The following is a 16750-nucleotide window of genomic DNA, read 5'->3' as shown; positions in this document are numbered from 1 at the left end:
AATACATGCCATAAAAATAAATAAATAAGTACAATAATACGTGTGTGTGTATGTGTGTGTGTGTGTGTATATGTATACAAATATATATATATTATATATACCCTGTCCACGTTGGTACTTTAATTTAAACCAATAAACCCAAACTGATGTTAGTGCCATAGAATTATTTTTGCCTTTTGTATTCAATGATCTACCAAAAAAGAAAAAATCAAGCTAGAAATTATTAGTAAAACAAAACAATCAAAAAAAAAAAAAAAACAACGGTGCCATTGTAATGATTATCAGTTTCTTTCTGTGTCTTACATAAGTGTTGTCCCTGCATTGGACACATGGAAGCTGTTTACTCACAAGAGTTTCATAGCCTATAAATGGGGAAAATATTTTTGTTTGTAAAGCATTCTTTTTGTTCATTTGTAAAGTGGTAATTTAATCCTACACTGTTGGGAATACCTCAGCAGAATGTTTCATGGAGTTGTTGCTCTCAGTCCTCTTCGAATTTATCAACTTCATAAAAGCCTCACACAGATGAATGCAAAGATTTTTGTGATTTAGTTAAACATCCATGGTTTAAAAGATGTCCCTTAACTTGACTTAAGGGCTGATATTCTTTCTTTTGAAATCAGTATATTACATGTAGGAGCAATTAAGAATAGTAAGAAAATTATAACAGATGTTTCATTTTAGAGACTAGAGGTTGATTTTTGTCTTGTTTTCCTTGGTTGTTTGTTTTTTTAGTTTTGTCATTTTCATTTCCGGACATCTCAGGAAAAACTCAATTCCATGCTACAAACACGTATTGAACCCTTGCATTTTACATCACCCAATTTTAAAGGGAAAAGGATAGAGGAATATCAGGTTGGTGAGCCAGTGTCAGCTTTGAATTATATTCCTAGTTCAAAACTGTAGATTTATCTTTTTCTCAGTTTGCCTCACCAACTAATTGATGTTGAAAAGGAACAAAAGGAAGATAAAACTGGAATCCTTATGGGGTTACAGTAAAAATCCTTAGAAAGGATGGTTTAAAAAAGAACTCTCTGTGGGAGAGAGACAGCTCTGAGAACAGCAGTCAAGATGAAAAGAAAGCTTTTTGAATCTGCCACTGAAGCAATTCAGAATTCTGGAACCCCGTCAAAGGAGCTACTAATAGGTCACGGGAGAAGGGATGAGACCACACAAAACTCTTTAGGTGCACTTTCAGAAAATGAGCTCTATTCGGCAAGCGTTATCAATCAGGGGGTTTCGTCATGGGATATGTTACTATGCAGTTGAATCCATTCTGTGCTACTTCTTTGAAAAGAAATAAGCATGCCCTTTGGAAGCATGTGATCTTTGAGAATTAGGAGCAGACATCTGACCAAGTTGCAGGAGGCAAATTGCATGAGCAACTCCAGTGAGAGAACAAGATTCAGAAGCAATCTTCATATTACATAATATTTGTATTTCAGAAAGAAAGTAAAAGAAGGACTAGTCTTAGGTATTTATTCCAGGTAGAAATGGCCAGAACAAGTAGGGTCATTGGGGCCTCCTTCTTTGTACATTTAGGGAGGACTAAAAGAAGAGATTACTGATATTGCTGAAGAAAACAAATAAAATCTAAAGAATCTTAACATCTGCCCTTCTCTATAAAATGATTCCCAGTAGAATACACAATATCTTCATTAGATACTTATTATACCAAGGCCAATGAAATCCTACAGTATTTCCTGACAACATATTAAACATCTTTTCCTGGAGAAGAAAGTGTGCTCAGTTTTAATCAGTTTTACAATGTGCACTGTAAAAGTATTTGAATATCTTTGTCCCTCCTTAATAGCTCCCAATGGAGCTTGCTCCAGACGGAGATGGGTGGGAGTGGAGTTGAAAGCATAGATGGATGAATTCACACATTGCCATTTATAGGATACACAAAGATTGCTTTTCATCATATCTTATTTTTATAATTCAGGAAAGTCAAATTCAACAAATTTTAAAGGAGTGCCTAGACAATGCATCACACCCTTCTAGGCACTGTGAGCTAGATACAAAGATGAATAAGAAATTACCTATACCCATTTCTCACCATTTAGGGGAGAGATAATATGTACATAATTCTATGAGAAAGCTGACTGTGATAGGTCTTATAATAGGAGTATAAATTAAAAACTAGGGCTGAGTAAAGAGATTCATTACGTTAGAAATCTGTGCTTATGCCTCTTCACTAAATAGGGAACACCTCATAATCTGGAATTGTGTTTTAAATCTCTGTTCCTCCCACCTCCTCAGTACTTCACCAGTGCCTTGCATAGAGTAAGCTTTTTTAGAATTGTTCGTCAAGTTCTGTTGGTGACTTATCTAACTTTGATGCTTATGATGAAAAATTAATAGACATTGAAACCTTATTTTAGGAAATTATTCTGTTAGTAAGTAAGCAAAAACAAAACGGTGCGTATTTCAAGGGTTTACTCAAAATGTAGCTTAAATCAAAGATAATTTTATCCTGGGTTTACTTTAACAACCAGGAACTGAAGAGGGGTTGGCAGTTCTTTCCATAATGGACAGGGAGTAAATATTTTTACAGGCCACACAGTCTCTGTGACAACTGTTCAACTCTGCCACTGTAGCACGAAAGCAGCCATAGACCATATGTGGCTCTGAATGAATGTGGCTGTGTTGCAAAAACACCTTTACTTAAAAAAACAAGCAATGGCAGAATGTGGCCCATGGGCCATAGTTGGCCAACCCTTGACCTAAAATGATGTGATTCATTAAACTTCTCTTGAAAGAGAACAGCTGTGTTAAGAGAAATTAAACTTATTCCTGTGATTGAAATTTATGAAGAAATAAATCAGTGAGAGATACACTCTGTTTCTGAGGTAATTACATCAGGAAATGGACCAGTGAGGAACAAACTTGCTTCTGGTGGACAGAAAGGAGCAAAAGCAAACAAATGAGCCCATTCAGGGATTGAAATTCCTGCCATGCCCATCTCAAGAACAGTATAATTCAGTTATTAAGAAAATTACTATGGAGCTAGACAACCTGGCTCCACCATCTGGGCAAGTTACTTAACATCTCTGTGCTTCAGTATCTGTAAAATGGAATCATATTATTAGCAATAATACAAAGATATGAAAAATTCGTTGTAAGGATGGAAAGAGTTGTCACATTTAATGTACTGAAAACTGTGTTTGGTTCATGGCAACATGAAGTAAGTACTAAATATTTTTTTTCAGAAAATGTTTTAACCCTTCCTCCCTTATAACTTGCCTGGTAAGGAGTCTTGGGAATTTGATGCCCAGGATGCTATATTCTTGTCTAATAGGTGCCATTAATATTGCATCCATATGACAGACTTATCCACTGTGGAAAAGAATATTTAGACTATAAAAAAAATATCTTGGAATCAGGAATGAGATAGTAGTGGAATGAACAGTAGATGCAGTTTTTGGTTTTCATTTTTATCCATTTCATCCAAATGAAATGAATAGGATTCATTTCCTCTAAGAATCTTGTGTTATGAGTTATATTTTCTTTCCTGGTGAAGCACAACTAACTGGCCCAGAGCCATTCTGCAGCAGCATGTAATAAGCATGTGTTAATAATTAATTGTGTGTGCCAGGCTGCTGCCTGAATGTATCAGTTCTCCTAGAATGTCTCTGCCTGCCATTCTTTCACTAACTGACTAGGTCACCCCAGCCACGTTCTCCAGGTTCTACCTACTCACTACGTGCTACTACTGCCTGTGTTGCCCCTGTTGCTCTAAAATGTCTTCAAACCCTGAGCCACTGCTACTAAGATTGCTGCTAGGTTTGCTGCTGCTGTAGACAAATGCAGCCCTCTAAGGAGAGCCAGGAAAGGGGATTTCTTAAACTGCAGAAAAAACATGTGTGCTCAATAGAGAACTCAACAGAGAACTCAGTGCAAGCTCAGAGATTAGTTTTTATTACATGCCATGAAGGCGGCACCAGTGATGAGGAGATCATTCGACTGCTGTGCCATAGGCAGTCCTGATGGAAATGTCAGTCAGTAACCAAAGATAGACTCGAACCCAAGTTAGCTGTGAGTTAACTGTTCTGTATTTTGGTTTGACGAAAAATAATACCGATGCAATTTTTATTTTCAAGTTCACAAGGTTTGAAAAATGTATATAAAAGTGTTTTGAGAAATACAAAGTACTTGGGGTTCCTGGGTGGTGCAGTTCGTTAAGCATCTGACTCTTGGTTTCAGCTAAGGTCATGATCTCAGGGTCAAAGGTCATGCCCCACTTCAACCACACTCAGCATGAGTCTGCTTAAGATTCTCTCTCCCTCTCCCTCTGCCCCTTTCTCTGACCCCACAGTACTCACTCTCTCTCTCTCAAATAAATAAATCTTTTTTAAAAAGAAAAATATGAAGTACCATATAAAGGTGTGGTGTTTTGTTTTGTTTTAATGAGAAAAGGTAGGAATCCATGTCACTTTATAGAAATTTCCAAATTTGACCATCTATGTATCTGACTTAATAAACATATTATCTTATTCATCATTTTTAGTCCTATAAGGAATGATGTTGCACTTTACTTTAATTCAAACTGATGACCAGTGAATCTCTCCTGAATGTTTATTTATACATGATCTCAAATCAAACTGTCATTGATGTTTGGGAGTATTCATTACAATAGTTCAAATAGAGAAAAATACCAATTTTTAATGGAAGTAGTACAATAATTATTCTATCTTCAGTATTTCAATGAAGTGATACAGTACCTATGCTTAGAAATTTTTAGATCTAGGGACACCTGGGTGGCCCAGTCAGTTAAGCATCTGCCTTTGGCTCAGGTCATGATCCCATGGGCCTGGGATCAAGCCGTGCATCCGGCTCCTTGATCACCACGGAGTCTTCTTCTCCCTCTCCCTGACCCCTGCTCATGCTCTCTCTTGCTATCTCTCTCTCTTAAATAAATAAATAAATATAAATCTTAAAAAAAAAAGAAATTTTTAGATCTACAACCCAATATAATAACCAAGCAAACCAAAATTATAAAAACGAGTAGGATATCATTCTTTCCCCCTCTCTGGCTTATTTCATTATTATTCTTTCCTTATAAGACTAAATATATACATATATACTATACAATATATATAAATATAGGCTATATATAGTTCATAAATTTTAGACTCAAAATTATTAGGGTTATCTCTCTCAAATACCATGATATCTAAATTTTTAAGTAATCATTACTGTTTATTATTCTAAGCACCATTTTTATAAATTGTAAATCAGGTGATACAATCAGTGATTTCATTAGTATAAATAAAATTCAGGAATTATACATTTTGTAAAGTTTCAAAATATTTTTGAATAAATATTCAAAAAACTTAAGACATAAATAAGTCATTGAAAAAAATTACTACATGGCCTAAAAGCATAAAGAACTCTTTCAAAAGGGTATGTCATACTTTTCTGCTAATGGATTGTCAAATGTCTTTTCAGTGAAACAACAGAATGATTTCCCTTCAATGGCCTAATATTGACATCTTCTGCAGCTTTCAAGTTCTGTCCAAAGGCAACAGAGATTGGATATTATGGGGGAAAAGACACTTTTCACATTTGTCATGTATCACAGAGAGAGAGAGATTCACATTTTCTTGATGTCTTTGGGTTTAATGAGCAATGATGAATTAATTTAATGTGGTATATGGATTACTCGGCCTATAAAGTTTAATGTAAGAATATACATCTAATAGTAGTCATGACTTACTAATTTTCCTTAGTAGTTCTATTTTTGAAAATTTTATATTTGATTTTACTAATTGCCACTATTTTTCCATTTTTTATTATATTTGTGTTTGAAAATATGTCTTTAGTACTTTGAGATAATAGAAAATATATGTATTGGTCTCTGCCCCCAGTTACTGGCACAAAGCTCTTAAAACCCTTGTAATTTCTTAAGTGACAAGAACAATAGGAGCATCTCTTGTTCTAATATTTGTCTTTGACCTTGTCCCTTGACATCAGGCTCCTGAAACCCTAGTAAATTCATAAGTGAGAAAGACAGTAGGAACATATTATGTTCTAATAAGGGGACTCTAGGTGGGCTCCTGGATGACTCTTTGGTGGGTTCTGGTCACCAGAAAGACCAAGCTACTACTAGATGCTTAGAATTTTCAGTCCAAGCCCCCCCCCCAAAAAAAAGAGAGGGGAGAGGGGCTGGAAATGAAGTTAACAATTAATGATGCTTATAGGAGGAAGCCTCCTCAAAATCCCAATGGTACAGGGCTCAGAGAACTTCCAGATGGGTCAATATATCTCACCAGGAAGGTGATGTGCCCCAACTCCACAGGGACAGAAACTTCTGCTCTTGGAACCTCCCAGACTTTACCCTATGTGTCTCTTCATCTGGCTGTTCTTCTGTATTCTTTGTAATATCCTTTAATAAACTAGTTAGTGTGTTTCCCTGAGTTCTGTGAATAACTTTAGCAAATTAATCAAACCCAAGGAGAAATACTTTTGGACCTCTAATCTGTAGCCAGGTGGTGAGAAGCACTGGTGTCTGAAGCTGACGTCTGAAGCATGTGTTGGGGAGAGGGCCAGCAGTCTTATGGGACAGAGGATCTTAACATATAGGGTCTGACACTGTCTCTGGGTAGATAGTGTCTAAGCTAAATTAAATTGTAGGACACCCAAGTAGTGTCACAGATAATTGCTTGGTGTGGGGAAAAAACTCCACACATTTGGAAACCAGAAGTGAAGTGTTTGTGAGGAGTGAAGGAGACACAAGGGAAAGAAAAACAAAGTAGAAAAGTGGGTTTTTCCCTACATAGGAATATAAAACAGTACTATTTGTGAAAACCAGACAACTTCTCCTTGAGTGGTTTATTCCTAGCTCTTCTCTAAGTGCAGAATATAGGTTTGCGATACAAAATCAGTTGATTCAAAAGTAAAAAAATCAGCCTATCAAAAAAATATGACCTATATTTCCTGAAGTGGATAATTTGCTATTGAATCATGCAAATACATCAATAGCCCAGGTCTTCCATTGCCCCTGCCTCACCACCCCACTACCATCACATGTGACCAACAAAACACTCTGAATTTCCTTAAAAGTATTCTTACATAAAGCAAGAAATTGCTTATTAATAGAATAAGTCCAAATGACAAGTTTAAAACTATACTTACTATATAGCAGACTGTAGGGAGAACTATGCTTAATTGTTTATTTCCATTCCCATTATCTTTATTAAAGCTGCCTTGTTGTGTACTATATCACAGGGTAGCTCTGATTCATAATGGGATGTTGATGTATTTGGATAAGATTGCTCATCCCTGTCCTTTTTAGTGGCTGAGCTTCCTTTAAAAATAACTCATTCTTACATTGTACTACATATATCTTGTTTAATGTGTATAATCAATCTTTAAAATTCAGTTTTTTGAAGCTTTGAAAAACAGACCTTGTACATATGGCACAACAGCTTGACCTAAATGTTCAGCTCTCTTATACTCCATATATTGTATTTTTTAAGTCTTATCTCAAAAATATGAGTCTGAAATCATAATGTATTTTAGAAATATTAAGTAATAGAAACTTCTGAGTAAAAATGGAGAAAGGAAGAGAATATCAGACTGTCCCTTAGTGCATAACAAAATGAACCATCCACCCCTCTCCCAAAAAGGAAGGGAAGGTGGAGAACAAGCCAACAATTCCAGAAAAAACAATTTTATGCCATTTTATGATAAAACCTTATCCAAGGAGAGAAAACACAAGATGCTGGTACAGAGTGTTGTGTTTCTAAATGTGTTCTCATTGCCCCCAGCCTCTTCCCTTCAGTAAAAAGATGAGTCAAAGGTAATACTAAATTCTTAATTATGCTCTCAAATTCAGAGAAAAGCAGCCTAAGAAACTGAATAGGAAGTCATGGAGAAAATAAGGGAAAACACTAAGGAATAGAAGCCCAAAAAACTGCTAATGGATCTAAGGAGAGGCAGAAAACATAAAGCTGCATCACCCTCTGTCAGGCACTGGACTAATTTGGGGTGTACAGCTGAAGTCCTCAGAAGTGTGATAAAAACCTAGGTGGGTTGAGTGGGCTCTAGAAAGTAACATTTAGGAGAATCTCAAAAGAGTGATTTTCAACCATGTTCATTATGCCCTTTGCTACTCATACTTTGCTATTAAATCTTTAATGATGTTGTTTTGTCCAATTTTTCTTCTGCAATATTGATTTAATCTTACTATTTTGTATTACATTTCACTTTGTGTTTCTCTTATTAAATTTATATTCTTAATAAGTTCTATAGCATTAAGAACTCTATGGAAAATCTATTTTTATTTCTTAGATTTTGTATGCCCCGTTCCTATCTTATTTTCTGTTGTATTTTGAATCCTTTCCTGTCTTCCTTCCCAACTGATCATCCATAAATGCGAGGATCTCTGTCCAGTCCAAGACTGCTATGTTGTTTAACACCAGGGGGATCGCCTCTACATTATACTCTAGGCAAATTTTTCTCCTTGGAGTTGATTTTGGTTTTATTGCTATTATATAATGTAATATATGTATATAATATATATATATAATATAATTTCTCTTAATATACCTCATAGCTGCAAAAACTAAAATTAACTTATTTTCCTTCGTTAAAGGATAATTTTCAAAAAGATATATAAAATGAACACAAGCCATAATTTTTTTAACCTATTAATTAATGATGGAACTGATAAGATACTACAATCAGTTCAAAGAAGTCAAGAAACAGAGATATATGTATATAAGATTAAGAAATTTTGAAGCAGATTTACAAATAGATGGAAAGCAAGTCTACCTACAGGGAAATAATCAGTTACATTTCACCAGATACAATTAGTTTGCATTGCTGTAGATAAGAATAATTTGAATTATTATTAGTTTTCACCAACTTAGAGTTGTAAAATAGCTCAAAGGTAAAGAAAGGTGAAGAGAACATGAATGGGTAAGCTAGTTTTGTTTTGTTTTTTTTTTTTCTATTTCAGATTCTTTCAGAATTTCCCCTGATACCTTTCTCTGAACCATTCTTTGAAACCCAAGTGTTGCTTGTGTTCCACTCTTTGAGAGCCTGAGACATGAGGGAGAGATAACTTAGGTTTCCTCACATTTCTTATTGAGATGTTAGAGAAACATTTATCTGTGGTTCAGAGATACCTTTAGTTTCACTCTAGTTTCTTTTTTTTCTTTTCAAATTAGTGTGAGCTCTAATATGAAGATATTTCAAGTTTATCTAGATCCCTGAGTATCTCCAAGACCCTTTCAGATGTCCATGACACCAACATTTTTTTCAAAATTATTTTTAATAAAACTGAGACATGTGCCTTTTTCATTGCTTTGATTGACATTTGCACTCAAGGTACAAAGGTCACAATAGATAAAATCTCGCACACCACTCTCATGACAATGCCCCCAGATCATACTCAGTCATTTTATTCTACTCCCCTATGCACTCAAAGTAAAAATGGACAGAAAAATGTCCTAATGGTGTAATAAATGCATTAATTTTTAAAATTCTCTATCCCTATATATATACAACTTTTTAACATGCTGTACATAAAAGGGAAAATATATATAAGGCAAGTCTGATACATACCAATACAAAATAGCTGTCTTGAGAAAACGCCCTTGGCAAATTTTTTAAGTTGCTAGTTGAAGTAGCCATTATGAAAACATGACTTGAAAAATGACTAAAAGATAATCTATGATTATTCAGGCTTGAGTGTTTTGCAGCCATTTTCTCAAAAACTAAGTAAGCCTGTCATTTTAAGGAAAGCAGCTGATGGTATTTGTTTCCCAATGATAAAACTCAAGCTTTCTAGTAAAAATTAGAATTTTGGAAAACATATTCTTCACAGTGAGCTTCAGAGCTTCAGTATACTTTCTGATGGGTTCAGTAGTAATTTTTATTAATATGATTGTTTAATATAATATAAAAATGTCAACATTTGAAAGATACCCATGACTCAGTGAATCCACCTTTTTCAGATAACCAATGCATGATGTTACAAAGTCATGTAAGGATAAAATATTCATTGAAATTACAAGAAAAACCAGGACACCTGGGTGACTCAGCAGTTAAGCATCTCCCTTCAGCTCAGGGTGTGATCTGAGGTCATGCGATTGAGTTCTGCATTGGGCTCCCTGCAAGGAGCCTACTTTTCCCTCAGTGTCTCTGCCTCTCTCTGTGTCTCTCATGAATAAATAAAAAAAAATCTTTACAAAAATAAATAGAATACAAGAAAAACCAAAGGGATTTTAATGTAACAGAGAATATAGATTATTAGTATAGTTACAGATTCCACATTTCAGCTATACTTTAAGGAACTACCACTTGTTCAATTTGTATATATATAAAAAGACAATCTAGGGGTGCCTGGGTGACTCATTGGTTAAGTGTCTGCCTTTGGCTCAGGTCATGATCTCAGGGTCCTGGGATCAAGCCCACATCGGGCTCTCTGTTCAGCATGGAGCCTGCTTCTCCCTCTGTCCTTCTCCCCCTTCATGCTCTCTCTCTCTCTGTGTGTGTCTCTCAAATAAATAAAATCTTTTAAAAAACAAAATAAAAAGACAACTTAAATAATCCTTTTTTTCCAATTACATTCTGTGTGAGGCTGTGTAGTTCGTTTACTTCAACCAAAACAACAATTCACAACAAATTGAATATAGAAATGGATATGAGAGGGCAGCCCGGGAGGCTCAGCGGTTTAGCGCCGCCTTCAGCCCAGGGCGTGATCCTGGAGACCTGGGATCAAGTCCCACCTCGGGCTCCCTGCATGGAGCCTGCTTCTCCCTCTGCCTATGTCTCTGCCTCTCTCTCTCCTCTCTGTGTATTCTCATGAATAAATAAATAAAACCTTAAAAAAAAGAGAAATGGATATGAGAATCTAACAGCTTTTATTAAGCTTAACATTGAAGATGATTGTAAAAGCATAGAATAATCCTCCTCTCACTATTATTTTTGTTTTGGAAAATATAATTACTTTTCAAAAATATGTTATGTAGGTTAATATATAATGGATTTTATTACAGTGATGTTTAAATAAGCTAACCAATAAATGATTGAAAATTTTCTGTCTTAAATATTTTTTTTTCAGTTTTAAATTCTAATCCAAGAAATACTAAAAGATGCAAACCAGGATGCCTGGGTGGCTCAGTTAGTTAAGTGCCTGACTCTTGATTTCTGCTCAGGTCATGATATCAAGCTCCATGAGCCCCACACCAAGCTATATGCTGGGTGTGGAGCCTGCTTGAGATTCTCTCTCTTCCTCTCCCCCTGCTTGTTCATAAATATATAAATAAATAAGTAAGTAAATAAATAAATAAAAAGATGCAAATCATATAAGCAAAGCTCTTTGGGGTTTCTCAATAGATTTTAAGTTTATCAAAGAGTCTTTAAATTAAAATACATATATAATATGATTTTGCTCTAATGAAAAATTATCTCTATATATCTGTGCATTTATCAACCTTTGTATCTATAGTGATATTCACCAAATATTAATGCTGGACTTTTTGTTTTTAAGAGAGAGAGAGGGCAGCCCAGGTGGCTCAGCAGTTTGGCACTGCCTTCAGTCCAGGGCATGGTCCTGCAGACCCGGGATCAAGTCCCATGTCTGGCTCCCTGCGTGGAGCCTGTTTTTCCCTCTGCCTGTATCTCTGCCTCTCTCTCTCTCTCTCTCTCTCTCTCTCTCTCTCTCTGTCTCTTATGAATAAGTAAAATCTTTTTAAAAATAAAAAAAAAATTTAAAATAAGAGAGAGAGTGGGCCAGTGGAGGGTAGGGGCACAAGTGAGAGAGAGAGGGCAGCCCCGGTGGCACAGTGGTTTAGCGCTGCCTGCAGCCCAGGGTGTGATCCTGGGGACCCGGGTTCGAGACCCACATCGGGCTCCCTGTGTGGAGCTTGCTTTTCCCTCTTCCTGTGTCTCTGCCTCTCTCTCCCTCTCTGTATCTCTCTATGAATAAATAAATAAACTCTTAAAAAAAAAAAACAAGTGAGAGAGAGAGAGAATCTTAAGCAAACTCCACATCCAGCACGGAGCCCCTTGCAGGGCTCAATCTCATGACCCAAGCTGAAATCAAGACTCAGTGGCTTAACTGACTGAACCACCTAGGGGCCCCTAATGCTGGCCATTTGCAAGAGCTGTAATTTCAGTTTGGTTTAGTACACTTTTGCTGGTATATATTTTTTAAACAATACAAATAATTTAAATAATTTTTATCTTAAAAGATGTATATTCACAAGAACAAATAAAAAAGTAAGACAGAGACAATCTCAAAATATTAAAAATATATATTTCACAATTATCTGAGAATTCAGTAAATACATAATGAGAATTATTTGCTATGATGATTTTAGATCAATTGGAAACTAAAAGAGGAAAAAATTACAATTGGCCCCTGTGTTTTCCTATGGGTGCTGTAGTAAATTACCACACATTTAGTGGCTTAAAACAAGAGCAATTTCCTTACAGTTCTGGAGGCCAGAAGTGCCAAATGTGTCTTATAGGGCTTCAATCAAGTTGGTACTCCTTTGAAAGCTCTAAATGAGAAGATGTTCTTGCCTCCTCCAGCTTTTGGTGGTTGCTTATCTTTCCTTGGCAAGTAGCTGCATCACTTCAGTCTCTGCCTCTATAGTCTGATAGCTCGACCTCTTCCATTATCAGCTCTCCCTCTACCTCCCTCTTGGCAGGACACATGTTAACTAATTCTTGACCCAACCAGATAATCCAGGATAATCCCATCTCAAAGTCTTTAATTTAATCACACCTTCAAAGTCTCTTTTGCCATATAAGATTGCAATAATTAGAACATGACTATTTTTGGTGGCATTATGGTGGCTGTTATCCAACCTACCATAACTCCCTGCTTCATATCATGTACAAAAATCAATGCTAGGCACAGTATAGATCTTAAACAAAGCTTACCAAAGATAAAATAGTTTTATTATTTTAAGGCAAACAAAGATATCTTAAAGGTTACATAAAAATCATTAATTACAACTATGAAGGAAATAATAAATAGACCTATGCTAAAATTAAGACCACATGTTCAACAAAACTCACTCTTAAATTGGCAAGACAGTCCACAGAATTGGAGAAGTATTTTCAATAAATATGGTAACAAAGAGCTTGTATGCTATACATACACATATATGTATATAGACCTAGATATTAAATATATACATAGACATAACTCCAACAATGTAAGAGAAAGCAAACAAATAGAAATGTGAGCAAGAAATGAAAACTAACACTTCGCAAAAGAAGATATCAAAACAGCCACCAAACATGACAATATGCTCAACTTCACTAGTATGAGGAAAATTAAAGTTGGAAGCTACAGTAAAATAAATACAGAGTAGTTAAAATCTGCAAAACAATCATACCAAGTGATGGTGAGACTAGATCAGTTGGAACTCCTACTGCTGGTAAGGGGTTAAATCAAAATGGTATTTTGGAAAACTGGCAATAGCTATTAAATTAATCATAAACAATTTAGCTCTTGGTCATATACACAAGAGAAATGCATGTGCTTCATTCAGCACAGAAGACATACACAAGATTATCATTAGCAGCATTATTCATAATAACCAAAAAAAGGGGTGGAAGGAGGATGCTCATATACAGCAAAAAGAATAACTAGATTGTAAATATTCATTCAATCGAATATTCTAAAGCAATGAAAATGAATCTTACCATAGGTGCTATCTCTCAAACATAATATTGAGCAAAAGTAAATAGACACAACAGAATATATATAATATGATCTCACTAATATGAAATTTTAAATCAAGCAAAATTAACCATAGCTGTTAAACATCAGGATTGTGTTGGGATCCCTGGGTGGTGCAGCGGTTTGGCGCCTGCCTTTGGCCCAGGGCGCGATCCTGGAGACCCAGGATCGAATCCCACATCGGGCTCCCGGTGCATGGAGCCTGCTTCTCCCTCTGCCTATGTCTCTGCGCCTCTCTCTCTCTGACTATCATAAATAAATAAAAATTTTAAAAAAATTAAAAAAAAAAACATCAGGATTGTGGTTACTTTTGGTAGAGGGAAGAAACAAGTGATTGATAAGACTTTTGACAATGCAGATAACGTTCTTTCTCTTAAGTTGGTGGTATTTGGATGAGTGGGTTCACCTTGTAATAATTCACTGAGCTGTACATTTAATATTTGAGTGATTTTTTTGAATTTATTATTATATTATACTTCAATTAAAAATGTTTAAAAAAAAATGGGACGCCTGGGTGACTCAGCGATTGAGCGTCTGCCTTTGGCTCAGGGCATGATCCTGGTCCAGGGAATTGAGCCCCGCATCAGGCTCCCTATGAGAAGTCTGTTTCTCCCTCTATCTCTCTGTGTCTCTCATGAATAAATAAATAAGATCTTTTTTAAAAAAATGTTAAAAAGTATGTACTTACATAGATGTCTAAAGTTCATTATTAAATGAAAAGAGAAAGATGAATAAAGCTCCTTATCGCATTATTTCATTTTTAAAAATAAAACTAGAGCTATATAAATATTCATATGTGTATAGATATATGGTAGAAAGGAGTACCTCAAAGTGGGATAAAAGAATGAGCTTGAGGAAGGAGAGTATGCCTTTTTTCTTCTTTATATATTTCTTTATCATTTCAATTTTTATGAAAGACATTAAAATTAAAATGCAAATAATTAACAATAATAATAAACCAAATTATATAATATTCAACAGGTGCCAGATGCTTTTTATTTATTATTTTAATTATCACAGTAGTTCTAATAATTATTTGCTCTCCTCAGCCCATTAGAACATATGAGAAAACTGAGGCTCAGAATAAGATCATCTTGCTATTAAGAAACAGAATCAGAAAGTTAATCTCATATCAAGGCAATGCTGTTAACACCATGCTATCCTCAGCCTTTAGAAAATAATGTATTATCCTAATATGGTATTATTACATTGAATAATTTAATCACATTCCTACCATCTCACTAAATCATTATTCTTTGAGGGCAGGGATTACATTCGTTGAGAGAATGATTATTATTGAATAAAATATAAATCTCATCACTAATTTCATGTAATGTTTGTTTTTAAAGGTAGTGAGAAGAATATTGGACAACACTTTATTCATTTATTTCTTGTGGAAGGAAGGCCCATGGTTAAATATGGATGTGGAAGTTCTCAAAATATCTTGACTCTTTCTGCTAATTATAGCATTAACACAAATGTATTCGTCCCCATCACAGTACGGTAAGTCCTCCACAGTAGTTCTTTGAATTATAGTGTTGAACCTTATTTTTCAAATGTTATTTGTATGTATGATAGCCACTCACATTTGAAAAGAAAGACAAAAAGGTCCATCTTAAAGTTGTTTTGCCATCATTTTTTTCATTTTGATGGAGAAAAGTACAAATTAAAGTATAATTTGATACCACTCAATGGCAATCAAATTATATACAAAATCAATTTCTTTGAAAATATCGTGGAGCTGGGGCACCTGAGTGGCTCAGTGGTTGAGCTTCTGCCTTTGGCTCAGGTCATGATCTCGGGGTCCTGGGATGGAGTCCTGCATCGGGATCCCCACAGGGAGCCTGCTTCTCCCTCTGCCTGAGTCTCTGCCTCTCTCTCTGTGTGTGTCTCTCATGAATAAATAAATAAAATCTTTTAAAAAATATATCATGGATTAAATAAACAGGTTAAAGAGTCATGTGATTCAGCTGAGATTAAGATCTAGTTCAGTGCACCTGGGTGGCTCAGTAGGTTAAGTGTGGGACTCTTGATTTCGGCTCAGATCATGAACTCAGGGTAGTGAGACAGAGCTCCAGGTCCTAAGATGGAGCCCCAACTTAGTGTGGGGCTCCATGCTCAGCAGGGAATCTGTTTAAGATTCTCTCTCTCCCTCTCCCTCTCCCCATCTGTCTCCCCCTTTCTAAAAAAGAAAGAAAGGGGGAGGAAGGAAAGGAAAAAGAGAAAGGATATCAAATTCAATTGTTTAACAAAATATCTTTTGAGTGAAAATAGCTGTTCAGAATTGGTAGCGGTGGGGAAGGGACGGAGGTAGTCATTGACTCTGCACAGAAAAAAGAGAATCCAGTAGGGGAAAAAAATTGAATATTAAATGGAAATGTCTTTCTAGGTAGGGCATATAAACTTTTGGAAGGCAGTCTTGAAATTAATTCATACTTCAGAATTAGGAAATCTCAGAAGAGAGAAATGGCTAAATATGATGGTCACATCCCAAGGGCATTACTGGACACAATTTACATGTAGCAGCCAAGAATTTAAAATTCTTCATCAGTACAGCAATCTAGTGATAATTGTCTCTAACGTTACTCTGTGTCAGTTAAAAATAACATATTGTGTCGAGTTTATATGTTAGATGACAATTGGATACGTTAGTCTGATTAGCAGGAATCTTGGCTAACCTGTGAAGGTCAAATAAATCAAATAAGCTTTCCCAGAGTCTGCATCACTCTGCAAATAAAATCAAGAAAATTGACACCAATCTGAAAATGGAAACTCCTTCCAGGCAGGGACAGTAAGCTTCTCATTTTTAATGCGGTTTGCAGGGCATCCGACAGAAAAAATGCTCAGTAAATGTTAGAACGAAGGAAGAAATGAGAGTGTCTAGGCTGGGTAGTTCAGTTGGTTATGACAAGAAGGCAACGAAATTACCCTCAGGCAATGAAATTACTATTCCTAAATTAGGCAAACCCTTTGGGAACAGAGACTTGTGTACAGACAAAACAAATTTTCAGAGCAATGGACTTAACTATTACTGTAATC

The 16750-nt window shown here is 35.6% G+C and overlaps 1 protein-coding gene across 1 annotated transcript in view; it reads left to right on the top strand.

The window, feature by feature from the left end:
- EYS (eyes shut homolog) overlaps nucleotides 1–16750 on the top strand; it is a 1553129-nt gene that overhangs the window by 1269102 nt on the left and 267277 nt on the right. The window contains exon 30 of the mRNA XM_055330595.1: nucleotides 15065–15214. Coding sequence (XP_055186570.1) covers nucleotides 15065–15214 — 150 coding nt within the window. The remainder of the gene's footprint in view (nucleotides 1–15064; nucleotides 15215–16750) is intronic.

This window comes from Nyctereutes procyonoides, unplaced genomic scaffold, assembly GCF_905146905.1.
Source record: "Nyctereutes procyonoides isolate TBG_1078 unplaced genomic scaffold, NYPRO_anot_genome, whole genome shotgun sequence".
Taxonomy (NCBI): domain Eukaryota; kingdom Metazoa; phylum Chordata; class Mammalia; order Carnivora; family Canidae; genus Nyctereutes; species Nyctereutes procyonoides.
Note: the sequence above shows the minus strand (reverse complement) of the source record. Positions and strands in the feature narration are given on the sequence as shown.